Below are 27,388 nucleotides of genomic sequence, written 5' to 3'. Positions count from 1 at the left end.
ACTGCCACTCTGCTAAAACTGTCCTAGAAAACTACACTTAAAAACCACTTTGTTTTTTTAGCTTAAAAAAAACACAAAATCATAATTAATAGACCACTGGGAACGCCTTTACAATAGATTTAAAGCGGATCAGAGTGGGACTTTATAAGTGTTTATTATATCAAGAAAAGAGAAAAACACAATAACTGACAAAAAAAATGTTCTTTGATAAATAGATAAATATTTGACAAAGCAGTCTTACAAAAAGAAATAAAGAACTTTAATAAACAGTAACATTTTTCGTAAATTAATTTCTTTAACTGTCTATGTCTGATTTCAAAGCAAAAGAGGAAAAGTAATCTTTTAACTTCTCTATTAGTTTGTTTCAGAAATGGTTGTTCAATTGCTTAATTCTATATTTTCCCAAGATAGATTCCTGCCAAGGATCTCTGCTTCCTCCAAGAGCATGTTTGCATTTGTAAAAATATCAAATCCATCATAATTTTGTTAATTTAACCAAAAATCTTGAACATTCTTTAGTTTATGTCAGTTAGTTAAAAAAAGTCCTATTTCAATTTGAATGATAGACTGAAATATTTCAAACCTTTGCTTTCTTGTCATTTTAAAGACTGTGTCTTTAATGATAATCTAAATTTATGTGTCAGAAAGTTTGAGTCTTATCTTTTTCCTTTACGGTTGTGCTATGTTAGAAAAACAGGCTACTGTCAATACAATCAATCTATCAATCCACTGTGCGCTGATGATGAAAACTTGGATGATTTATAAAAATATGTGTACATACAGTAACCCAATGCATTGTGGTCTATATTCGCCAATCTAGTGAGCATCAATGCACACTAGAGTTTTTGCAGAGACTTCTAGGACACTAGATTTTGGAACTGTGCAAATAGTGCACTAGTGATTGGTTTTGGACAGAATCACAGACTACCTGAGCAACTCCGACATCATATTTTCGTACTAGACGGTGCCCAGTGCAAAGATCAAAGGTCATCAGAAGGGATTTCTTTGATAGTTATTGTGAATTATTGTCAAAGGGAAAGTGAAGTCTGTCAGCTCTAACGCTGACAAGACGCAGAAAGTGGTGTAACGGACAACCATCATAAACTTTGACAGAGCGAGCTTCAACCACGAGGGACTCTGAGTAGAAGAGAGGAAGTGCGAGAAGGCTGTTCGAGGAACCTTCCGACCACAAAGCTGCACCACCATCAGTGCTGGATCACAGCAGAAAATCCGGTGGTTCAAATGGGTTTGATCAGTTTTTATGGCTAACTACGAATGTCAGTCAAAATAATCTCTGAGGACTCTCACAATATAGATGCACAAAGAGAGGGAGGTCATGGGTCTGCTAAATGGCAGAAATGGACAGAATTTTGGGGATGCACACAAAATATACTGAGAGCTGCTTTGCCTGGTTGCCATGGGAACAGCACATACTAATGCAAAGTGATGGACTGAATCTTTCCCTGATGAAAAGTTTGATGACTGATAATTTTTGGGCAAATCTTATAAAGATTTAAGAGTTTCACTTCCGGATACACGGCAGACTTACACCCCTTCCTCTCCAAACTCTAACGAGGATTTAAAGCAGGGGTCGGGAACCTTTTTGGCCAAGAGAGCCATAAATGCCACATATTTTGAAATGTAATTTCGAAAGAGCCATACAATTAATGTAGTGTCCTTTTCCCACACTGAGGCACGGAGACTTAACCTCTTTTAAAGTTCTTTATTCTGATTACTGCAGACCGCAACAAACGCCGTTCAATTCATTCAGCAACTCCTGAATCTCTCCCGCCGAGACGAGAGCGCTTCTCCCTACTTTATATTCACCTGCTCCCGCTCCAGCCCCTCCCATTTCCCTTATTCGGCCCATAGCTGAACCCCATTGGTCTAAACTACCTAACAACAGGCTGAGCGACAGAACTGAGGGCCAATCAGATCTCTGCTTGATCGATGCGTTCCATGAACTCCAGAACTTTTAACGCGGCCCAACAGCCATCCAACTCAGTCCGCGACAATTTGTTTAAAACTAAATATACAAGTGAATGTGTGCATTTGATTTAATTTCAACATTTTTAAAGTACAATAAGTCTGTGGATTCTTTTTTAATAACATTGTTATGCTGTTGCTAATAAATGATGAGTATTTCTCGTGGTAGTTTTGCTGATGGTCTAGTCTGGTTGATACGTGGTGAGTTTCAGCTTCATGCAGGCGTTGAGACTTTAAACGTCATCGTAGGTCTGAATGTTCTGTAGATGTGAGACAGACTGCTCACATGCAGATACGGAGCCAAACACACACTCACACGCTGCAGTGAGTGACGGGAAGCGGGTTTTAGGTTTTTACAATCCCTGCGCGATTCACCTGCTGCCTGTCCCCACAACACCTCAGCCCCACCCTCTGCTTTCTCCCTCACACATCCCGTCCCCGCATCTGCGCGCTCTTTCTCAGAGACGGGAGCGCGCAGTTTTAGGCACGGCAATTCACAGGTTTCCGGGTGGTACAAACTCTGTGAAATAATAGATAATAGTAACTGATAGCGCTGGCGCAGATTTTTTTCTCCAAGCACCGCTACTACTGCGCGCATCTGGCATCGCATTGCGCCCGAGAAGGACTGGTTTAATGAAAGAAAAGAAAAAAAGTATAATTAAAGATTTGTCTGCGAGCCACATGTGACCATCAAAAGAGCCATATATGGCTCGCGAGCCATAGGTTCCCGACCCCTGATTTAAAGCTAAAGGACGCCCTCTGGTGGCTAAAAGTGGCAAACTCCAGAAGTGGATGACGTCACTGCTAAAGCTTTCTCTCAGGCTTTAGCAGCAAATTAAATTTTAATACAAATAGTAGCAGCAGCCTTATAGCACAAAACTGCTCAAACGTAGAACTCTATGAAGCTCAGCAACGACTCGTATTCAACAGAAATCTCGTGTTAGCAGGTTTTTTGTAAACAAAAGGCAGTAATTGTGGTAAAAAAGCCATATCCTCAAAGCTCTGTGAGTAAGATGCTCTGGGAATCTGCAGCGCAAGTGAAATACATAACATAGAAGGTTGTTTAGGTTTTTAAGTTTCGACTAGAATCCCTCCCTGGTTCAGCTGTCCAGCAAGCTGCACATCTATGATGGATGGAGAGACTGAGCTGGCATTTTATCAGTTGCCAAATTTTGTGTTTATTGCGTTGCCATCAGCGTCCTTTTCCCCACCCTTCACTGTGGTAAACAGGCTCTGATCATCAAGTGAACAAAAACAACAGACAAGCCTGAAATGAAAACATTTGGGACACGAACTCCAGAGCCGAAAAAGCTGACGTCTGGCACAGTTTCTGAATGTAGACAATTCAATCTAAAATATTTTATGAAAATCATCAGAACTCTAAGGATTTAGTGTCAGCATCAAATGTCTAGAGGGAATTTTATAGTTGGAAAAAGAAAAACTCCAAAATTTTATTAGGATTGAATCTATTATTTAAAAAAGCAAAAAAATAAACTGACTAGAAACGACATCACTGTGATGGAAGGATAAAGTGATGCTTTATTTTACAGCCCTGCATGTACATGTTTCAAAAAAGACAGGGTTCATCAAATGGTATGTATGGGAAAAAAAACTGCATTTTGGAGGCTGTAAAACGAGGCTTTAGTCATTAGTATCAGACATCAAAATAAAAATGAAAAAAACACATTTTAATAAGAAAAAAAAAAGGAATTTCAAGCTTAGGTTTTCTCTTACAAATAAAAACCATAAAAACACATTTGGAATATAGTTTCCCTCACTGGGTAAATTAATTTTATTTTAAAATTTGTCAATTGTACATAAATTATATTAAATGCATCAAACCATATGAGCAAATTAAACATCCTGTTCAGAAAAAAAAGCAACATAAAAATGGAAATGACATTCTTCAAGATCTTTTTTTTTTCATATAGTATTGGTCAGGCCTTTCATTAACCTGGGAAAGAAAAGTGCTACAAACAACGACTGAAGACAGTTCACCATACATCTTAATGAGGATTGGACTGAAGCACCTTTTCTTAGCTTAAAGCTAAAAATGGAGGGTTTTCCTTTTTTTTGGATTTATTATTTTTATTTTTTTTACAAAAACTCCATTGTATGTTTCCAGTCTACCTTCAATAAACCATTTGGCGCCCCCTTTGTCTTTGAGAGAGGGGGCACACTTGCAGTGACGATGCTGTTTCAAGTTATCGGTGAACTGCTCGACCCAACAGGCTGCTAAGACCTCGGTTGGCTAGAATTTCCTTCAGGTTAGAGCCTCGAGTGCAATTAAAGGCAAACAAGTCCTTCATGAGAAAACAAAGCAAAAAAAAAACATGGAAATCAGCCACATGCTTTTAAATAGTACTCATATTTTAATTGATATACATATATTGCCACCATTGGCACATACGATATTGCACAAAGTGATGAAATGTTGCACAGAAAAAATAGATTATCTTTCTCTTTTTTTTATTCTGTGGGCAAAAACATTCAAAAATAATAATACAGGTGGAATAATGCTGGAACTACATCAAAATAAATGAAGACATGCCTGCTACTCCCCGTTAGTTTAACATTCCACCTGACTGCTTAAGGTGGGGGGGAGAAGCAATCCAGAAGGGGAGGGGTCCTACCGACAAATCCTTCAAGGTCAACGCTGATGTTCAGCCCCTTCCCTCCCTGCTGAACCACTCGACTAGTGAAGGGTCAACTCCTCTGCATCGTCGTGCATCTAGGTGACCACCCCTTCCATGTTTACATGTAGGCCGATACCTGGATGGCTGGCTGGCTGGCGTGCGGGCGTTGGGGAGGGGGGACGGGGTTGGTAGTTTGGGAGAAGGAAGGAAGACAGCAGAGAGTTCTGCTCTCGTTTTACTTTTAAGGGTTTGATTTTTAAAAAGTTGTTTGTTTTTTAACACAAAAAAAAAAACCAAAAACATTTTAGCACCACGAATCGTGCACTAGCACGCGAGGGGGGAAGAGGGGCGAAAAATGGAAGCAAAAATGATCAATCAGACAAAACAAAAAAAAAAGCGATCCAAAGCACCGGGCCAGCGTGTAAGCATGCAGAGTGTGTAAGGCACCAGGTTGTTTATATGCTGAAGAGGACGCTCCTAATCAGGGGTCGCTTGGGCTAAACCAGACAGAAGAAGTGGTCGAGGACAGTCTAGTTTGCTGGTTTCCAGTCGATTCCAAACACGGGAGCTAGCTTTGACTTTAATGCTGAGGTAAAGCTGACGTCATCTGATTGTTGTCAGTTTCTCTGGAGTTTATAAAACTGTTTTCACGCATCTATGAGATGCGACCGAACTGGACGTAGAAGAGGCCAGTGGTTTTCCATTCGGCAGCCCGAGTAGTTCCAATTAGGCCAAAAAACGGAATCCCATCCTTTAAATCCCAAACAGAGCCGCACGCACCCCAAACTATCCCGCTGCACGTCTTTGCTCCACGCACGGGTGAAGTGAGCCCTCTTCAATTTAGCATCGAGGAAAGGAAAAAAAAAATATATATATATATACGGCGATACTCTCAGGGGCATTTGGCGCCGATATTTGAACGCCGTTTGTACAATATTTGCTAATAAAGCTTTTTTTCCCTCTTTTTTTTTTTTTTACTCTAAATACCCTTCGGATGGACATCAAATCAGAGCTCGAACTCGAGATCTGCAGATTATAGGCAGGTAAATGTACTCCAAGAAGGGCTGATAGTTGTAGGTCATCTACCATAGTGCAGGTTAACATGCAGCCAAAGCTCTCCTTGGCACCATTTACGACTAAATAAGGTCACAAAACGTTGCCGTTTGGGACGCACTAGCCAAAAAAAACGCTCCTCCTAACTTTAACAACAGTTTGTGCAGGCTGTTTGTCTCGGTAAATAATCTGCGATTGAGGCCATTTTTGCTACATGATGTCACTGCATTTCCTCTATCAAATACACATTTAGTACCTTAAAGATTAAACACATTGCATTTACAACAGGACACTGAAGGTAGTCTATAATATATCTATCTGCATGGCAACAGTTTCAACTAAAAGAAAAAAGAAAAAGTACAATACTCATTTTTGAATGCCTCTGGGCAAAAGGTCATCATAATAATTGATTTTGATGCAATGCATATTGCACAACAAATATAGCACTTATTTCATTTCATGAAAATGCCTATATGTTCTTTTTTTCCTTTCTTTTTTTTTTGGGATAATACTGCATGACATCTAACCAGTTTCCGAAAGCAGGCATAGCCCTCATATGTGTAAACACATCTCTACTCACAGGTCAAAGGTGAATAAGGATGGCAACCTTTATAAGCTTTTTTTGTCTTTTTATGTTGGAATTTTGGTTTTGAAAAGAAAAAAAAGTAATTTGTGCTGACGTCATTAGCTGACATAAATGAGACTTTTTTTTTCCTTCTTCCTCTGCAATAATTCCATTTAAACATCTTTCTCTTCTAATAAGCTTTCACTGGTACAAAAGTTAAGGGCAATAATCCGTTTGTCAAGTAGGAAACAATGTTCAAAAATTAGGTTATTACTTGGTTTAGCAGCCTGTTACTGTATTAATGTGATAAGTTGGGGTAACATCCAGCGATGAACATGTCAGAACTTTGTGTTGAGAGTGATGCTCCCTTGGAGTTAAACCATAACAGTTAAAATCTTCTAGATTTCTTTCTTTAAACAGTAGATTTTTCTTTTATGATAATTCTGTAGTTATTTGTCATGACTCTTGCATGTTTGTTTGTACATCAATCGTCATCTCCATCGTCCGCCTGCATCTCCTCGTGCTGCTGCAGCTCGCACGCGCGTTTCTCCCGCTGCTTCTCCTGGATCTTCTTCATCTCCTCCGCGTATTTACAAAAAGTAGTCCCAAATTTGGACCACACTTTGTAGGGCACAGTTATGGAGTTGCGGTACGTGGGCTTTACCTCGCTTACCCTCATGAACACGCCGTACTTATTGGAGCCGACGTCGAAGAAAAAGCGCTTGTTGTCCACAGTCAACGAGGAGCCCTCGGGCAGCTCCGCGGGCTCGTCCTCCACGCCGTAATCGTCAATAAGTTTCGCCAACGCGTCGCGGAACTCAATAAGTCCCTGCGCGGGCAGTGCGATCGTCTGGCCCTGCGTGGAACCCAAACCGGGCCCCCGGTTAACGGTCTGCCGAATCCTCAGGAACCGTCCTCTCTGGTTCTCTTTCAGATCCATGTAGTATTTCCGATTCTCTCGGACCAGGAACTCGCTCTTCAGCGCCCGCCTGGGCTCGTCTTGTATCATCCCCGGGTTGCTGGGTCCCAGCTGGGCATAGTGCTCGATGAAGTCCCCCAAATAGTCTCGGAACTCGACCGCCACGGACATGGAGAGGGTGAGGCGGCTCTTGTTTCCACCAGCCCCGACTTCAGCGATCTTCAAAAAGCGGCCTTTCGCGTTCTGCTTTACGTCCAGATAGAAGCGTTTGTTCTGGATGTCAACCCTCTTAGAGGCCAGCTCCTGCGTTTCGTGTTGGAGCCCGGAAGCCGAGCCCGCCCCCCCCGTCGGTAGGTGCATGGAGCCGAAGCCCGGGCCCGTGGCCGCTCCTCCCTGCTCACTTCCACTGTCTCTGTCCGCCATGATGCTGCCTGCCTTCTCCCTCCGTCTGCTGCAAAGCCACGGCCAGCCTCACGCACGCGGCGGATCTCGCGAGACCTGCACAGAGATGTACAAGAAGCGCGAGAGCGGTTACTGCAGACCTGAAGTGCGGCGTGTCAACGAGAGCTGTCACTCCTTTATATTTTTGCTCCGAATGAACAGATATTTAAGAACTATTTCCGGGACTGGCATTTCATTTATCTTGCACGAGAATAACTATTGTTGTAAGTAAACGAAATAATCCAATAAATAAACAAACTTCAGAATCGTCTCTTTTTAAGAGTGAAAAGTAAAAAAACGGAAATGAAGTCAAAAGATTAGGATAAACAACTGTCCCAAATAATCATTTTGGAACTAAATATCAACAGAAAAAAATGTGTGTGTATATGTATATATAAATGTTTAATTTTTGATTTGTGTGTATTTAATGGCGCCATTACAGTCTCAACTTCCCAGAGATCCCCAAAAAGCCCCGACTGAGGATAAAAAAAAACCTGCTTTTGAAACTGACATCAAAATCAGAAGTAAATAAAAAATAAGAAAATTTATATAAAGGGCTTTTAATCTTTTTTTTTTTTTATGAGTGCAAACAGGATTTTTACCTGTAGACTTTCTGGGTTTATTTTATTTTATTATTTTTATTTTATTTTTTGCAACCTGGCAGTTTTTTGTAGAACATTCTTCCTCTTGAAGTCATCTGGGAGATGAAAAACATCAGGTACGTCAGTTAAAACTTTTAAAAAAGACATTCGAAATATTACTTTTAGTCTCTACACAACCCCATTAGATGACCTCCCTCTTTTATAATGGAAAGGTTTTAGGTTATTCTGAAGTGACTTTCAAACTCACCTTGATCGGCTCTTGCTTTGAGGAACCCACCACTACCTGCTGCTGTTTAGTCACGTGATCACGTGGTTTAAAGTCCAGGGAGCTCTGCGGTGGCCCCGCAGCCCGGCGGGAACCGGGCCTCCATCTTTCGGGAAAGGCGCTCTATTTACGAATTAAATAATTCATAAAAAATATTAACAGTCTTTATATCATTATTTCGGTTCCGAGTGCCCATAAAGGTGTTTTTTTAACAGGAATTGTTTTATTTTATTTGAGACCGTTTGGTTCAGTGGGAAACAGGCCTACTGCGACGCAATATTATGTCCAAAAATATTACTAAAAAGCATCTTATAAATATGACTGTCTAGGATATTGACATACAAATAGTTTAAATCTGCTTATTTTTGAGACCATATGTTCTCCCCTGCTTTTTATTTCTATTTGATTTTATTTATTTTTTGACTAAACCTATGTATGGAATATTACAGCTTCTATTGCTTCACTACAGTTTTTTGTGATTATTGTGACTTATTTTATGTCACGTTTTATATAAGAGTATAGGTATGGTTAAGTCATGTTCTTTAAAAATAGATAAATTGGAGAAGAACGATAAGAATATTATTCAGAAACAATTTCTGTAAGGCCTGACCAATACAGAATCTTATATCAGTCCACTACAAAGTGTATTCTTTTAACCATTTTTTGTTTTGTTATTTTATCAAATATTTAGGCACACCTATATTCTTCTGTTCTATAGTCTATATTCCAAAATGACATCATATTTTAATTCTTTTTTAATCAATTAAATCTAAGTTAAAAAATTAGAACTCTGTCCGTCAGGAAATGCATAGTTTCTCTGGAAAATGACTATACATATATATAGTTGCTTTAAGTTGTTGATGCAGAAAAAAAAATCAGAAGAAGTCGGCCTAAATAGTTTCTGTCGGATGTCTAACAGCCGGAGAAGATATTAGAGGAAGTAATCACGAAAGTATTGACATCTTGGAGACTTAAATTGATTATTAATTTAAAAAAAAACAGAACCGTACATTCTGTATCTTTTTCTTTTGTTCTATTTCTATTCAAACTTTTATTTTAGGGTCTACTTATTTGTTCTTTTTCTCTCTCTTTAAAATCAAAGTTTAAATTGCATCGTTTTGTTTTGTGGATTTATGAAGATTTCTTTTTTTTTTTTTTGCTTAAATTAAGGAAATATTTTTGACAATAATATTAAAGTCTATTAAAACTTACTTGTCATTGATATTTTATAGGCCTGTCATTTTATTTAAGTTTCGGTTTCTTGCATGATCACATGTCACTTTTTTAAATTGTAAGATTTTTTATTATTATTATTATGGCAATAAAAAAAGCCTTTTTAAGCACTTTAGAGTGATTTTTATAAGCTTCTGCAATCCAAATAAACAATCAAAAAAACATCAACAGGAAGGCGCATTGCTTTATTCTCAGATTGATTATCAGGAGACATTTCGAGCAGATGTTGCGGTTCCGTTTGGATCCAAATCACAATAGCCCCATTCAGCGTGAAAAGGTTCTGTCGCAGTTAAACGCCCTCAGCCTTCAGCTGTCCCTCTTCAAAGTTTTACCTCACACCCCTAGCCCGGGAACGTCGCGCGCCGCTCCTCGCGCACTGCGTCCCCCTCTCCAGATGTGACGGATTTGCCGCGCGTCATGCTTCTGGAAACTCTGCGGGTTTGATCGGCTGCGGAGAAGTCCGGCCGCTCCGCACCAGCCCTAAAATGGCACGTCGGCGTGCATTTCACAGCGATTCGCCGCAGCAACCTACCTCGGCGTGCACGCGTGGCGCGAGCTACAGCCTCCAAGGCGTGGCGTGAGCGGCGCGTCGAGGCGCAGGACGCATGTGCTCGGAGGCCTGCGTCTGTGTCCGTGCAGCAGAAAGAGTCTGCTCGCTCCTCAAGATGGACAAGAAACGGCGAGTCGTGGCACTGGCGAGTGACACACGTCCAACGCCGCACGTTTCACCTCTGATGTCAACACGCAGCGCGATGAGCGAGCGCCACCGCTTGGTAGATGTCAGGAGCTGCAGCTTTGCCTTGCTCAAGGGGTGCAACACAGCGGCGTGTGGCAGTATCTGCAGGTGAAAGAAGCAACCTGGGGTGTTGCACCAATCTGCCTTCAAATTATCCAGTCACTAATGCAATTTCGAAGAACAACTGCACTCAGAGATGATCATTTTGCGCACTTTAAGCTCCTGTTATGGTTGAAGAAAAACTTCTGACGTCAAATGTAATGTCTTTTCAAACGTTCAGCACCATGGACAGCTACTAAGTTCATCAGGTGTGCAGGAAGAGCAGGAAAATAAACACATTTGATCATTTTGTTTCTAAATAGTTAGTCTTCCTTTAATTATATTAATGTTTTAGTTCTAATAATAATAATAATAATAATAATAATAATAATAATAATGACCCCCAGGAAGGCCTTGTCCGCCTTCCGCCCTTTTTTAGGGCTATAAATTCTGCTCTGCTTTCAGTTTTCAGCTTCCTCAGGTGGAAGGGGCTTGCAGAGACGCATTGTGACCAGCAGATGTCGCTCTTTGTGAAAAATGCCACCCGAACAGTCTGCATCCGCATTCTGCTGGAGATTTCAACAATTCTGACCTCGTTATGCCCATGAATGAGACTGGCGTGGATCATTTACATTTAAAAAATGAACAATTATCACACACACAAAACTCCAATGCAACACTTTTCTGAATTAGATTTAATGCGGGTTCTGCAACATCCTTTGGTTTTTGTGAGCCTGAGCAGCGAATGTGACCTGAATGCCGGGCATAATTTAAGACGCAAAACTCATTCAAAACACTGTCTTGAGGACTCATCATTGCAGCGTTGCAAATCCCCCCCCCCCCCCGTGCCCCTCGGATGCGGCCGCATTTTATGCACCCCCCTCTCCATCATCATCATCCAGCCCTCCCTTCCCAGTGTGATCCTATTTTCCCTTCTGGAGTGATGCCTTGGTTACAGTAGGATGCGATTTTAAAGCAGGGACAACCATGGATTTGGGATTTGGTTACACGGAAGACCGTGGAGTGACTGACGCGCAAGTGTAACCCGGGGATTGGGAGCTAAGGAGATCGAACCTGTGATCTATTCCTGTCTGTGATTTTTTTTTTTTTTTTTTTTTTTTTTTACGGGGGAAGGGGGAGTCACCGGAGCCCCGATCGGGGTTATTTTCTCTCCGCCAGAGGCTGGAAGAGGAACGCGGAGGCAGAGGAAGGAACGAAGGAAGGAATAAGGCGGCGCATTTATTTATTTGTAATTTTAATTCCACAAAGACTGATCGCTGACTTTTACATACACACCCAGCTTTTTAATTGTTTGGCATGAGAGGGATTTTTTTCTTTTGTTTTGCTTTTTTTTTGTTTGTTTTCCAGCCGGACTCAACTTCACTGCAGCACTGCGCGTCTTTGCTGAAGCGCAGGAGCGTCGCCGCGACTCCTCACCGCTGCACAGGGATCCGGCTTGGCGCCGTCTTGCAGTTGAGGCTGCTGGGCGCCTCCTTTGGCGGGGAGAATCCGGGAGTTTGGTGCACCATGGCTGCGTATTAGAGGGACGGATTTGAAGCATCATCCGCTTCCAAAAGCCGCCGTTTTATTCACCCCCCCCCCCCCTCCCCGACTGAGAAAAAAAAAGGGAAAGAAAAAGGAAAAAGCAGTGGATCCTGATGGCATGGACACTTATGCAAGGTCTGCTGCGCTGCCGTGCCACTGGTGGAGCCCACTTGCTGTCTCTTCATCCAACCGAAGTCCACCGCCATCGCCCCGCAGCCCACAGAGCCCTGCCGCAGCGCGACCAGCGACCACCGAGCCAAAGCAGGCGGCATGAGGCTTGATCCAGTCCACTTTTCCATGCTGCTCATCGGGGTCTCGTTCGCCTGCTACTCCCCGAGTCTGAATTCCGTCCAGGACCAGGCTTACAAAGCCGCCGTGGTGATCGAGGGTAAGGTGCAGTCCACGCCGGGGAACGTGTCCGCAGAGCGCTACCGCGTGGATGTCAAAGTGCTGGATGTTTGGCCCGTGAACAGCGGGGGACTGAAGCGCGAGCAGCTCGTCACTGTGGGGGAATTCGGCTCTGCGGCTCCGTGCGCCAAAGTCAAGAAAAACCACAAGTACATCTTTTTCATGGACCCCACTGACGAGCCCCTGGTTTTCAAGGCACTGTTTGCGCCCCTAGACACGACTGGGAAGAACCTCAAAAAGGATGTTGGCAGGATCTTGTGTGAGGACTGCGGTAAGTTCATGTTCACGAGTCCAAACCCGGAAGAATGAGCTCATGTTGGCTTTCCAGGGCTTTGCTTTCACTGGTAAATGGTTGGTTGCGCGGCCACGGCACGCGTGGAATCTTTGGCTACAAGATAGCTGCCAAAGGGGCGTCTATGCAGCAATTTTCGACAACTCTCGCAGGCTCCCAGAGCCCACATGATCAATCAAACTCTCTTTTTCTCTTTCTCCCTCTCTTCTGTCTCCTCAACTGCATCGCAGCGGGCATGCGCCGCGCACTGTTGCTTCGGAGGAATTGCAGTTTTCCTGCGTCCAGCTGTCTGCATTTTGCGAGGCATCGTCGCTCTTCTGCCTCTGCAGTTCGTTGACCAGTCAGAAATCCAAACATTTTTAGGTTCTTCAAATGTAGTGTGTCTGTTGTTGTTGTTGTTTAGTTGTTTTTTTTAAATCTATATTTTAAGCACTTGGTACGTTCAAGTGACGGACAGGATGCTGTTTCAGCACCAGGGACAGCGTCCTGTGGTGGAAAGTCACAAAAAGTGTCTCACAGGTTCATGTCCAGGTTTGGTACTTTAGTTAGAAAGTTGGTTCTCTTTATTTCAAGCAGTGTTTAGCATTAAGAACAGAGGATAAAACAATAATAAAAATACATCAAACGCGATATTAATTGATAAATAAGGTTATTCTTCAATTTCTTCATATAATCAGCCTTTATTTATATGTGAAAGTTGAATTTCATGCCTATAAATCTAAAGTTGTATTCCCTTTTCTAAAGTAATTGAGTAATATGCACATTATAAGGGCATAGTTTGAATCTAGCTTTTAATATTGAACAAAATTTACAAGACGATTGTTTTAGTTACATGTTATGCTTGGCAACTCCAATATTGCAAAAAGCAAGTTTTTCTTTAAATGTAACTCTTCCTATATGAAAAAGTAATATATTAAACATCATAAGTAGAAGTACAACAACCAATAATAACAATCAAAGTTAAAAAAAAAAAAAGCTTTGGATGAAGAGTAACCAACCTTGTCTAGTCCAAGTGTAAATTTATACAAACAGTATTTTTTGCAGAAATTCAAGAAATAGGCACAAGCACTTAAAACAATTGATTACGTTTAAAACTATTTAGGAAAGAAAACATATCAATCCACTTGCTGACTCCCTTATATCTATTTTTTATATCACCTTTTATAATCACTTTGAATTTTTTACAAATTGACAATTTGAAATGTTTTACCTACAGCTCATCCATATCTTAATAGATGATAAATACTTCTCATTTGTGAAAATGGGTTTCCTTTTTTACTAATCTTTGAGCTTTATCAAAAAAAACAAAAAATACATATTAAAGATAGGTGACTAAAAAGCTTCAGTATTGCTTGTTGTTCCTTTAGATACAGTTGTGTTCATGTCTGCAAAGGAGATGTTTTGAGTTGTTGTAGATGTCTGAACTGGTCTCTGTTTTGATGCTTTGATCTCCTTTGTTTAAATCACATAGTAGAACAATCAAACTAGGAGCAGAATAGCTGTTAATATCTGTTAACATCATTTTGGTTTTGTTCCCATTTGTCATTGTGTGCCTTAAAGTCCCACTCCGATCATCTTTCGATCTATTTTTAAAGAGCTCTGAGTGGTCTTTTATTTAGGATTATGCCGTTTTTAGCCCAAATAGAAAAAAAAAACAGTTTCTGCAGAGCGGCAGTAGTTCATTAGAAATTCACCTCTGAGTTGTGGAGTCGACTGTTGACACAGAGTAGGCACACACCCGCTTCCCGTCATGCATCTGTTTACACTCTCTTCTGCTAGCTTACAGACCCAACCTAACAGTCATTCATTCATCTTCTTCTGTTTGTTCCCTTTCGGGGTCACGGGGCTGCTGGAGCCTATCCTGGCCACTTATGGGTGAAGGCAGGGGGCACCATGGACAGGTCGCCAGTCTGTCGCAGGGTCACAATCACACACCCATGCACTCTTACATTCACTCCTAGGGACAATTTAGAGTAACCAATTAACCTATGAAGCATGTTTTTGGACGGTGGGAGCAAGGCAGAGGGCCTGGAGAAAACCCAAGCATGCACGGGGAGGCTGCACGGTGGCACAGTGGTTAGCACTCTTGCCTCACAGCAAGAAGGCCCCCAGTTCAAGTCCCGGTTGGGGGACTTGAAACAGAACACCAATGGGGGACCTTTCTGTGTGGAGTTTGCATGTTCTCTGCGTGCATGCGTGGGTTCTCTCCCAACCTAACATTAACCTATGAGGAGCAATATTGGAGCTATCCAGCTGGACAGTTTTAAGCCAGATGCCAGCTCAGACAATGAAAACATACTTAGATGTATTTGTCTACATTGTCTGAGCCAGATGCCAGCTCAGACAATGAAAACATACTTAGATGTATTTGTCTACAAGTGGATGCATCAGAATGGAGCCAAGCAGGAAACTTTAATCTCACAAATACGATCTTTTTCAAACTGATTTTTTTCCGTCTGTTCTTGGTTTAAATAAAGAAATACTCAGAAATGGAATTAACCTCATGTTAATGTTCTCCATATATCCTCTATTATGAGAAAAATGCCACAAAAACATCTTAAAATCAGAATGGGTCTTTCACGACACAGAACTTCACAAGCCTCTGAGAGTTTGCAGTGGGGGACTCAAAGTACAAAAACAATCCAAAGTGATGCACTTTAGCGTTGCACTTCCCAAGGGCTGCCCGCAACTGCCGATTCCTGCAGTGCTTACCACCCACACCTCTTCACCAAGGCTCCCTCAGCTGGGAGCTCTGGACTCTTGCCAGACACCAGCAGAAAACAACAGCACTGTTTTTTTGTTTTTTTCTTTTTAAATCTGATGCAAGTATAAACTCACAGAAGCTCCTTGTTGTCTGCTTCTGTCTAAAGCTTTTTATTTTCTTTCTGATTGAAACATTTGATGGGGTCTCTGACAGTACAGAGCTGCATGAAAGTAGGACAAACTGTAAGTCTCAGTCTTGATGCATCATTATGTTGTGACAAGTTATTTTTATCACACACTGTAATGTCTTTGTAACTGGTAATGACAAACACGTCCACTTTTGTGATCAACTCAATTTGTCGTCCAGAAGTAAAAAACAATAAAGACAAACAGAGATGGAGTCATGCTTACATCATATAAGTTCCTCTTTTACAATTACGGCTTGATGCAAACTTCCTCATTGAAACCACAAAGACACGGAGAACAAAGGTAGTGTGCGTTTTGAGTAGTATTTTATTTCTTCAGGAGCCGACACTGCTGACAGTTGAGCTGGTCTTTGAAGAAATAATCTGTCATGCTTTCTCATTGTTTGTTCTAAATGTTGCTGTCATATCGTAAAAAAGTCTTTGTCAATAGGGAGGAAAAAAGTTCAACTGGCAAAAATATGTGTTGGTCACCACATACCATGATACTACCACCACAATGTTGCATGGTTGAAACTACACACGAGGGGGAAATTGTTCCCCTTGACTATTGGACATGTAGTAAACAGTGTGTGGCATCAAGAACTCATTAAAGCGTAGTAATGCAGACACATTTAAGTAGAGATAATAGGAATGCGAGCAAAGACTTACGTGGAGCAAAATGTGGAGAAAATAAGTCCATAGTCTTTGGGGGTTAGGCCAGTGACGTCTCCACGGATGTACAAACACGGATGCAGATGATGGTTAGAGGGCCGGACGATCCTAAAGCATCCCTCCAGGTGGAGAACGGGGAGAATGACAGACTGTCAGGAATACAAAGAGAGAAACGACTATTCATCAATTTAAAGGCAAAAACTTGACTGAGAAGAACGGCAGGCTATTTAGCGATTGGGTCAAAGTGAAGTGACTGATGTCAGCATACCTGGAGGTGAGGTTGATCCTCCATATTGAAATAATGCCAAGGCTTTACATATATCTGAAGATAGATGGATAGAGAGACAAACAGATCACTAGGCAGGTTTAGGGTCAGAGGTTTCTTTTTCCTTTTTAAGACTTATTAAGATGTCTATTAAAAAGATGACAAGTTGGTCATTACATTTAATTCAGCAGGACCTTTCCAGAGTCTGCCTGTTTAAATTCAGTTTTCTTTTTCATTGACCTCGCTTTATAAATGACGGCACAATGCTGTCAGGTTAGCGTCTGCGTTCCTTTGAATCTTGAGTCCGTGTAAATCAAATGGAAATAGACTGCAAGAACAATTTCTGGCGCTGTGTGCATTGTGATAGAGCCACTGGGTGTCTGTCTAGTTGAACATCCATCACCTGTGACCCCTTAACATGATAAACAGGTGTAGGCGAGACGTATTTCTACAGAATGTGGAAAGTTAGTCAGAAAAGTATTTTTTTTCCATCCAATGAAACCATTTAAAGGACATTTAAAGTCCCAATAGTTGTCACACACCTGGATGTGGGAAGTTTGTTCTCTGCATTTGACCACTCAGTGAGCTTCAGACACAACTGCGCTCAGTGGTTTAACCCCTCCCCCCCAATCCAACCCCTTAATGCTAAGCGTCAAGCAAAGAGGCATCAAGTTTTTGCTATGACCTTCCAGTGTCAGGGCGGTAGGTCTGCACAACAAATTGCATATGTATCATTATCGCGATATTAGTCTGTGCAATATAGCAAAAGACGGCGTAAATTGCAATAAATGGTTACCTTACATCTTTACACACATGCTAGAACAACCTTATGGCCGCTCAAAGGTTTTAGCTAATCATATTGAGCCCTTCATGCATTTGACCAATCAGACGGATGCCTTCATGTGATTGAACATTCGAGCCATTTTATGGAAGATGCCCGCCTCCTATGTAGACGAAGGTCGTTTGGAGAATAAACAAGTTGTGTTGACTTTTATTTAAATGAAACGGTTGCAGTAAAATGGAAATTACTGATTTTTTTTGTTTTGCTATTTGTTCATTTATCACAAGTCATATCGTCATCGCTCTATTTGTGCAACAGTATTGCACATCACAGGTTTTCCTCCTACCGTGCAGCCTTTTTTTTTTCACTTTAAATCGGGAAAGTATTTTTAATCCTTAAGATCCATCTTAAATCCAAAGCCTAGTGAAACGTATCGAATTATATTTTCTGTGTAAATATGTGGGGGTGCATTCAGGATAAAAATCGTCACACTTCCGTATTTGACCGACAAACGTGTTCCTAACTTTTTTTTTTTTTTTCTGTAGCTCATTTGTCCCTTTCACTTTCAGACAGACGGCGGTGTGGTAGAGGGTGTAGTGGAGGCTCACGCCCACCGGCACCAACGGGTCACAGTGAAGTGTTGGCGCATGCAGGTCGCAGCTGTGCTGGCAGAGGTGTTAGACAAGGAGACTTTGCCCCGAGCATCTTTGCGTGAATTGAAGGAGTCACTCAGAATAGACTATGTGTGATTGTTGGGTGTGTGGCTCTATGAGCAGTTTGAGGGGCTGCTAAAAGCTAAGTCGGCTCTGCTGCACACTCTGAAAACTCAGAAAAGGTTACTTTTTATCAATGAACCGCCATATTTCACCTATTATCTTGTAAGTTGTTTGTAGTTCTTATATCTTTCTGGCTCTTTGTCATTGTTCTTGTGACTTCTGCTTGAGTGCTGCAGAACAGGGACATGCTAACGAATGAAATCTGTACTGAGAAGATGGACTGAAGCGTAGCTACGATTTAGGATTACACGGGAAGATTTTGCTGGTGTTTGGACTGACGCATTCAAAAAGTGTTGCATTACGGGATTGCTGCAACCCAGTAATGTGAGGTGTTACCAGAGGCGAACAGAATACCCAAACTAAAGTCATGAACTTTGTAAAAGTTATGAGTACCGTAAGTCAATGTAGCTTCTTCTTCTAGCTTCAAAAGTAAGGGTTATGGTGCAGGAAAACATAGAACTACATAAACAGACTTAGTAGAAGTACTTATTATTACTACTACCCACTTTGTAATGTTATTTATAACAGTCAGAAAAGTGTTTTTCAGACCTGCCCTAAAAGCAACCATTCAAAAAAAATCGCAGAAACAATCTGAAATAATTAAAAGAAAAAGACTTTCCTGAAAAGTCAGTTTTGTTTCCTCGTTGAGGATGTCAAAGGCTGTTAAATCTGCAAAATAGACGTATCCTGGGATGGAGCCACAACATTTTATATGGGGGGCATTACAAATGAAAGAATTCAAAAATACGTATCTCTAACCGGTTTAATATAATTTTTGTTTTTATTTAATATCAAAATTTGTTTTTGTTACTTTTGCACTGCTTAAAGAAGCTTGTATTGAAGATTTATGGATCTTTGTGAATAATTATACTGACTCACTAATTGGAGGGAGGGGGGTAAGTGTGGGGCAAAGCTCTTTGCGGGGGGCTGTCACCCCTTGCCCCCTGTAGCTCTGCCCCTGGACATATTCATTTCACTTTGAGGTTAGAATAGAAAAAGGCGTAAAGAACCAAAGTGAAATGGCTCTTTTTTCCAAAAATGAAAATGCAGTCCAAGCCAGTGACGTGACAAATGAGGTTAGGATCTTCTCACATTATGAATCACACGGTATGTAAATATAAGTATTTGTGCATTCTTTTATCTTGTTCATAACTTAATAATTGTAATTATATTCCAGTCAAATCATGACTAATTATACTACATTTAATATTTTCATGTATACATATTTATTTCATTTGTTTGACTTTAATTTTTTCTTTTTGTTTTGATTGCTTAAAATGAATCAATTCCAGTTTCCAAAGTAAAAGTTATAAAAATAAAATAACTTTTTTGTGTTTGTGTAACAACATATTTCTTAATTGAAAAGAACTCAAAATTATTACTGAATTCATGCTGCAGATGACATTTCTGAGGCAGTTATTGTACAATAAGGAATGTTTTCTTTCTGCTGTGTTTGGAAGGTGTTTGGAAGTGGGCTGCATGGTGGTGCTATGGTTAGCACTCTCCAGTAGGAAGGCTCAAATGCCGGTTGGGATCTTTTTGTGTGGAGTTTGCATGTTCTCCCCAATGCACACACTACGTGAGTTTTCTCTGGGCACTCTGACTTCCTTTGACAGTCCAAACACGTGCTTCATAGATTAATGGATGTTTCTTAAAATGTGAGTGTGTGGCTCTGCAACAGACTGCCGACCCGGTCGGTAGCTGGGTCAGCTCCAGTGACCCCGTAACCCTGAGAGCGTTTCAGTGGGTTCTGAAGATGTCTTGAAGTAACATGTGCTACCATGGTACTACTTCTATACTTCAAATTTGTTGGGAGAATTGCTTATTCCAAGTTTGCACAAAGCTGCTGCTGCAGAGCAAAGGGTTTACTTTACTGCCTGAGTTTGGTGACCTCACTGAAGCCCACAGATGACAGAAAAGGAGACAAAGCGAATGTGGAAGAGGACTTTCCTCATCGCTGCAACGCTCCATTCGTTTTTATCTGAGTCTAGTGATGGGATTCATTTCTCATATTAGCTTGACAATGACTTACTATGGGGCACATCAGTAAAACACGCTGCCCTTTTCTACTGTCGGGGATTTTATTTGAAGCTCTTTAGCAGCTCTTTCACTTCAACATGCCTCATAAATTTGATCCAAAGCGGCGGTTTTTCCTATTATTTGACAATTCTCATTTTATTTAAGAGATAAACATCATTTCGATTTTATTTATTGGGGCCACATTTGACACTTTTTTTTCTTATAAATTTGATAAATTAATTTTTGTTTCTTTGTTTGCATTGTATATTTTAATTTAGACTGGAGAACAAAAGTGTGATTATAAATCTTCAGACATGCTCAACTGCATAAACAGGAGTCCTTCCATGCTTGTTTTAAATGGAGATGAATGCTCATATGAGGTTTATATTACTATAATACCCAGGGGCTTATTAAAGAAACAAGATATATAAGAAAGCAAAGAAAAGAAAGTTTACAAAGGGGCTATAAATGCTGTCTTTATTCCGAATAAATACGTTACAATAGAAATTGAATACCAGTGATAAAGAAAATCTGCTGTCACAGGAGTATTAAATACAATCAATTTGTGCCTGATTTGGTAAAATTTTACTGCATTACTATGACTTTTTTGATAATTAATGTTATAATTTAAAAAGAAAAAGCTTCAAAAAGGGATTGATCTGGAATTATTAGATCTGTTTGCCTCACCTCCCTGCATCCATGTTGTTGACTGGGATGAAGTACAGAATTTTACGTTTTAGCAGCTAATTTTTTCATACTGATAAAATGATCACAGCCAAATATTGTTGGAAGTGGAGTTATCATGAAGGTTATCACACAAGATGTCTGCCTACAGCATCTCGGCTGGTATTTCGCCCTCGCACGGCTTTGACGAACACATCCTGTGTGATCGCGCCACAGCTGACATCAGCCGCACCTGCTGGTGACGGCGGCGTCCCATAATAATCCCTTCAGTCCCAGTTTTGAGGGAAAATGAGGTTTAAAAAAAAAAGTCAAAGTCTGAAACAGCATGTCATATTCAGAGAAAATGTTAAGCAAGTCTTTGCTGTCGTTTTTTTAAAATCCCCTCCTTTAATACTTCATTGCTCCAACGTAAGTCCAGGAAAATGTGAGCATAGAGATTATCAGGATTACTCTCCAAAAAGATTTGCAAAACTGAGAAGGTCATTGCAGAGCTGAGAACAGCCTTAATACTCCATAGCTGCTGTTCTACTCTATTCCCATCATATTTTTGTTTGGTTTCACATGTGAAACTTGTGTTTGTGACATGAAGAAAGCTCCCGTTCTAACGTCCTGCTTTAATACTCCCACCTCACAGGCTCACTGGACCTCTGTGTGAGATTACCGACCACTCGACTGTGACGGATACTTGACATAGTTTGAATGACTTCTTAGTAAAGTATTTGACTGCACCAAACACCAAAACAATGCTTTGAATGATTATACGTTTGTGACGTAGATTTCGATTTTCGTTTGGGCTTTAGTCGAACAATAGGCTTACTCTGAGATCAGCTGGATAAGCAGAAAGAATGAGGCTGCAGCAGAAAGTTGCAGACCGATTCAGTGAGACTGTTAACAAACTGCAATAGTTTATAAACAAGTGATTTATGAATTTTGGAAAAATTCTCAGTGATATTCTGATTCATGGTCATCATGAAATGGGGCGGGGGGGTGTATTCTCCTTACAGTTGCTTTTCAATTAGCAGAATTATTTCAAAAATCTTAACATCTAAATCATGTGAAATGGGACCCCAACGTAACCATTTGTTACTCCACCTTAAATACCATCACTGCCATCAAATATTTTCTGTAACTGTCAATAAGAGATTTCTGCATCTGTCAATGTAAATTCTGGTGCCAATATTTTACGACTGCAGTGACCTTCTGTCTCTGACTTGAAGGTTTCCGCTCCTTCCACGCTTTAGTGGAGCTCAGTTCGCATTTAGACGCTTCAGAATAGTAACTGTAGTCACAATCGGGTATTCTGATCTGTGCGATTTGGATGATTAGTTAGTTGGAGGAACCATAATCTGTGGCTTTGTGACGGCATATATTGCTCCAAAATTTCAAACAGATTTTGAGATTTTTTAAAGGCCCACTCTGATCATCTTTTGATCTGTTTTCAAAGAGTTCCAAGTGGTCTTTTAATTATGATTATGCCGTTTTTAGCCAAAACAAAAAAACGGTGTCATTTTCTACGACGTAGTTTCTGCAGAGCGACAGGAGTTTGTCAGAAATTGGCCTCTATGTTTTGGGGGGGTCTGTTGGTATGAAGCAACCCCCCCCTCCTCACCCCCCACCCATCTCTTCCCTGTTGCTGAGAGCTCTGTTTACGTGCTCTCCCGCTAGCTTATAGCCCCTCACACTCCCAACCTAAAAATACCGCTGCAACTAATATGGTGAGGAATATCCTCCAGATTCCAGCTTCTTTTTTTTTGCATCTCTTCCTGATTCACAAAGATTTAAATAAAGCAACACTCGAAAAATGCCATTTTTAGCTTAAATGTCTTTATTTATGTCCTCCATAATGAGAAACAAATCCACAAGGACCTAATAAAAAGACAAAATAAATGAGTTTCATCAAAGTGGGTCTTTAAACCTGCAGGGATTTATGACATACTGTACCAAATGATTCAAGGAAGCCCCAAACCATGATCAAGCCTCTTCCGTGTTTCACAGTGGGTAGCCATAGTGTTTCATTTGTGTATTTATAAACGGAAACTTATGTGGGAAAACCCTCCAGTTTTGTCTCATGTTTCCTAAAGACATTCTCCCAGAAGCCTTGAAGCTCATCAATATACATGATGTACAGATGGTACAGCCCAACACTGGTGTATCTCAACCCCGAAGTTTACCTTCAAAGTATTGATTGTTGTTTGCAGGTGTAGTCACAAGAACATCAAGCTGATTCCTTTTTATTTGGGAGCACTTTTTTCAGTTATCCATTTGGGGGATTCCAACCAGTTTTATCACATGATGAGAAAACATTCAAACTCCAACCCCCCAGAACCTGATCATGACTTCTTCTCTCAGATCATCAGCTGGCTGAAATCTGACACGACTCGGTCAGATGGCGGTGAAGAGTGCAGATTAGTTGACCTCTAATCTGACGGCAAATAATCTCCCATAATCTCTGTCTTGAACTCGTATAGTGAGATTAAAGCAGGCTTCAGAACTGTAAAGCTATTTAGACTGCAATTTGATCATTTTCACTGATGACAGCTTGCATTTCCTCCAGTATTATATTAGGTATTAATCCATGAGGTCAGAATTTAGCAGTTGAGTTCGAGTTCATGTTTAATCCGCTGAGTCTTAATAGACGGAAGTACTTTCTAATATCAGAAAACAGTCTGTTGCTATTTTTATAAGAGATTTTATGATCTGATGGCGAGACTAGGGGATAAAAAAATACTACAAGCTTTTTTTCCTGAGATTTCTGGTTACATTTTTCAATTAAATGAAATCAAAAATTTAAATTAATAAACAGAAAAAAAAGTTCTATAGTTAAAACAACGAAAAACATATTACAGATTCTATCTTTCTACATTTCCAGGTTTTTAAATTCATTGAACAATGTTGGCTTCACCACAATGAGGCAGTATATGATCAGGATCAGGAAGCAGGAGAAACACAGAAAAGTTGAGAGGGATGAGTCCATTAGGAATGTCCCAGCAGTTGTTAGAGCAGCTGGCCTGCAGCTGGAACCGAGTCAAAAGCACTCTCAAACCCTCAGTCTGCAGGGCACGGAGCGAAGGCTTGTGCGGTACAACCTCTGTCGCATCCAACAGCGTTACCGGTCATTTTTCTGCGAATCTTTACACCAAACTAAGAACAATCGTGCACAATGTTCCACTTTGGAGAAAGAAGTGACCTTTAGTAACTCCACGCACAGATAAACACAGCTGCTCCTGTGCTAAATATTCCTAAGATACAAGCAGTAAGTCCCTTTTTAATAAGGCTGATCCCTCAGAAACAGTTTGTGAGAAACATGATGAGGCTTGTGCCAAAAAAAAAATACTGAAATCAGATGTAAGTATAAACACAGAATAACAGCTTAAATGGAAAATGTCAAACACAGGACATGTGCTCACTATGTCATAAGGAGTAGTGATGTTTAAAGTGTTTATATCAGCTTTCTTTTCACGACTAGAGTTGTCTGGCTCTGGGAAGCCAGAGAAAGTTTCAGGCTTTTGAATCATTCAGCAATTTGCAGCTATCTTTGGGCTGCATTATTCCTCCTCTACAGGCTGTAGCCAGTGCATGCAATTAAATATTTAAAACCTCTTCCTTTTCTGTGCACAGTGGAGCAGCACAAAATTAACCCTTTAAAATCTCAACTGGTGGAAGCTGGCTTAATAAATCAATGTGATTTTTTTTTCAAAACAGCTGCATTTTGGGGTGTGGTTTACTCTTGGAGGAGATGAGTTCTTGAACAGCGCATTGGACGCATCTTGCTTTGATTACGACCACTTCTCAGCGGATCTAGGAGATATGGATCGATGCAAAAACAGCTCAAATCTCAAACTTGCTAAGATTGCCGGGCTCTAGTATCAAACTGGTTACTTTGGCATTGAAAAACGTCTTCCCTCCATGTTTGGAATTTGTTTTCTTGGCAGGTGAAATGAAATTCAGACATGATGAATACATGCAGAACTGCCTTTGAGAAAGGGCTGGGGGCCGGAGTTGTCAAGAAAACACAAATTAAAGTTAGGATCAACAGCGTTCTGGCATGTTCAGGAGGTAATCTGCGGCTGTTCAGTCAGAACAGGGAGGGTAAAGCTGGCAGGAAACACTTTTACGTGTTTGTTTGCTTCGTGATCCGCCTATCTGCGGGCACGCCACATCACATAAATGCTCAGAAATCGGCTGCACATAATGGCGTGTCACCTTAACTCCTTCTTCTCAGTAAAATAGTTTATTCATAGCATCAAACCGCTTAAAAAAAAGTCAGGAATCAGTATCAAGCAATAAAGGAACTTTACTGTTCTGTAGGTTATTGTTACAGGTTTTAGAATGATGACGTCTCTGACACACAGTACGGCATTGTGCTGTGAGCTGCGTGTAGGTGTTTGTGTCAGTGCTCTAGTTTGTTTAAAGATGTAGCCTGAAGGAAATGACTTTCCACAGTGACCCGCGCACAAAACCTGATCATCTGCTGTCACTGGCACTTCCTGGTTACAGCGCTCCATCACTGAGGTGTCGGGTGGATTCACAAAGAGAGGGAAAGTGAAGGATGATACAGGGGATAACCTTTTGCTACGGACGACATACTGGTGTTTAAATAATATAATCCCCCAGCTACAGGTCGCTGCTCTCACTCGGCACCAGTTTGTGGCCTTTTCTTGATCTTATCTGTGAATTTGAGAATGCTTTGTTGTCTCATGAGTTGATGGAAACTGGATCTTGCAGACCTTTTGAGCTCAAACCCATTCAAACAGGTGGGACCATTTTTACTTAAAGTCCCACTCTGACCTTTTTTTTAATCTATTTTTCAAGTGTTCCCAGGGATATTTTCATTATGATTTTCTTTTTTTTTAGCCAAAAATTTCTTGGACATAGTTTCTGCAGAGCGGCAGGAGTTTATCTGATGCTATGCTTATACTCAACGCACTGTTAGCATCGTGTTCACACTGGACTATCGCTCAATACCACCACATGTCCGCCACCTACAGTTGGAAGAGGCTTGGTGGAAATTTGGAAACGGTGCAAATTTTGTGAATCTTGCTCCAGGCTTTTTGTTTCACAGCTCTATTCTGATATAAAAGACTTGGTGTCATGTAATTCCAGGGACAAACTGCAATTATGAACTTGTTCTCCATGATCAGATTATTTACAACAAGTTGGCACTTCCGTGAACTAAAAGGGACACCTCCCAAACGTCATAACCAAATCTAAGTCCCTGACTGGTCAAAGCTCTCCCAGTTTAACTTTCAGTGCACCTTATTTTCTACAGAGAGCCCCAAAACAGATTAAAAGCGTGCATAGCGATGAACCTGAGAGTTTTGAAAGCAGAACCCTGAAACGCGTGTTTAAATGATTGATTTAGCCTAGGGTGGTGCGAATGTAGCATGAGTTTTGGGTGAGTGAGTTGGCACAGAGCAACGCCGACCTCACTTTCCATTGCTGAGAGCTCTCTGTTTACACTCTCTCCCACTAGCTTACAACCCTTCACACCCCCAACCTTACAGTTACAACAGAAACACAGAGCCATATTGGAACTGTCCAGCTGGACAGTTTTGAGCCAGAAGCCACGTCAGACGAGGAAAATAAGGACATACATGAATCAGTTTGTCTGCAAGCAGATACATCAGAATGGTCTCCGCTTGCATTTGTATTTTCTACGTCACAACTACCATCTTTTTCAAACTGCATTTTTTTATCTGCTCCTGAGTCACAGTAATTTGAAAAAAGAAATACTCCATTCTTTTCAATTTTGTACTTAAACTTCTTTATATATGTCCGCCATCATCAGAAAATTGCTACAAGAGCATGCTAAAAAGACCATCTTCATCAGAGTGGGTCTTTAACTAATGCCTGTTTACTCTTGACCAAATGATTTGATCTCATTCAAATTTGACTAAAGTCGAAAGGTTTCCCAAGGAACTTTTGTTCGCCTTTAAACTTTTTCTCAGAACTGCGATTACTTGCAAGTTCCTTTAAGTATTTCTTTGTGCAACAGTCTAAATTTCTGCAAAGCAGATTTGCTTTAATTCTCAGCTGGCATGCGGATGCATGTTTCCCTGCATGGGTTGAGAATCCCAGACCGACTCAAGACTGAGTTGCGTCCAAGTGAAAAATCTTATAGAATGGTGCGCGTCGGACCTGAAGTCTGATGAAGCTGTCCACAGAAAGCTGACAGTGTCCATGACAGGAACTTAAAGAAACGAGGGGAACAAAAGGACCATGGGAAGGGCAACTGTGTTTGTGCGCAGCGTGCCAAAGTGTTGAAAAGAGGGGCTGCCTCTCCTGCCGGGCGCCTCCCAATGTGTTTAAGGGACGTGTCCGGCCATGTTCACCCATCACACACACACACTACACATCCAGGGAGAAGGTTTGTTTCCTTAGGTATGTTGTAGGTGTTGATTGATGTGTGTCTTAAAATGAAAAGACTCAACGTAGAATGGAATGGCTTGATAGCAGTGCTTGGAGGTGGACCAACAAAAAGTCATACAACAAAGTTTATTTCAACAGATTAAAAAAAAAACATGCATTCGAAGGTTGAAGAGCCAAACTCTGTGTTCTAATGAAATTTTGTTGTACTGTTGTA

The 27,388-nt window shown here is 40.9% G+C and overlaps 2 protein-coding genes across 3 annotated transcripts in view; one reads left to right on the top strand and one right to left on the bottom strand.

Annotated features, from left to right (window-relative positions):
- Positions 1-3,749: 3,749 nt before the first annotated feature.
- Positions 3,750-10,419, bottom strand: LOC101168390 (transcriptional activator protein Pur-alpha). Of its 2 annotated transcripts, none has more exons than XM_011483506.3 (2): positions 10,233-10,419; positions 3,750-7,657 (listed from the first exon to the last, which is right to left on the bottom strand). In XM_011483506.3, exon 2 carries the CDS (start codon positions 7,580-7,582, stop codon positions 6,725-6,727), a length of 858 nt encoding a protein of 285 aa, XP_011481808.1. In that variant the 5' UTR covers positions 7,583-7,657; positions 10,233-10,419; the 3' UTR covers positions 3,750-6,724. The 2 variants fall into 2 exon arrangements, with proteins under 2 accessions (XP_011481808.1, XP_020564528.1); XM_020708869.2 differs by lacking the exon at positions 10,233-10,419 and adding an exon at positions 8,450-9,513.
- A 1,154-nt stretch (positions 10,420-11,573) lies between these two features.
- LOC101164582 (pro-neuregulin-2, membrane-bound isoform) overlaps positions 11,574-27,388 on the top strand; it is a 79,311-nt gene continuing 63,496 nt past the window's right edge. Inside the window, exon 1 of the mRNA XM_020708867.2 lies at positions 11,574-12,699. Coding sequence (XP_020564526.1) covers positions 12,291-12,699 — 409 coding nt within the window. The 5' untranslated portion in view covers positions 11,574-12,290. The remainder of the gene's footprint in view (positions 12,700-27,388) is intronic.

The sequence above is a fragment of the Oryzias latipes genome, chromosome 14, assembly GCF_002234675.1.
Source record: "Oryzias latipes chromosome 14, ASM223467v1".
NCBI lineage: Eukaryota > Metazoa > Chordata > Actinopteri > Beloniformes > Adrianichthyidae > Oryzias > Oryzias latipes.
Note: the sequence above shows the minus strand (reverse complement) of the source record. Positions and strands in the feature narration are given on the sequence as shown.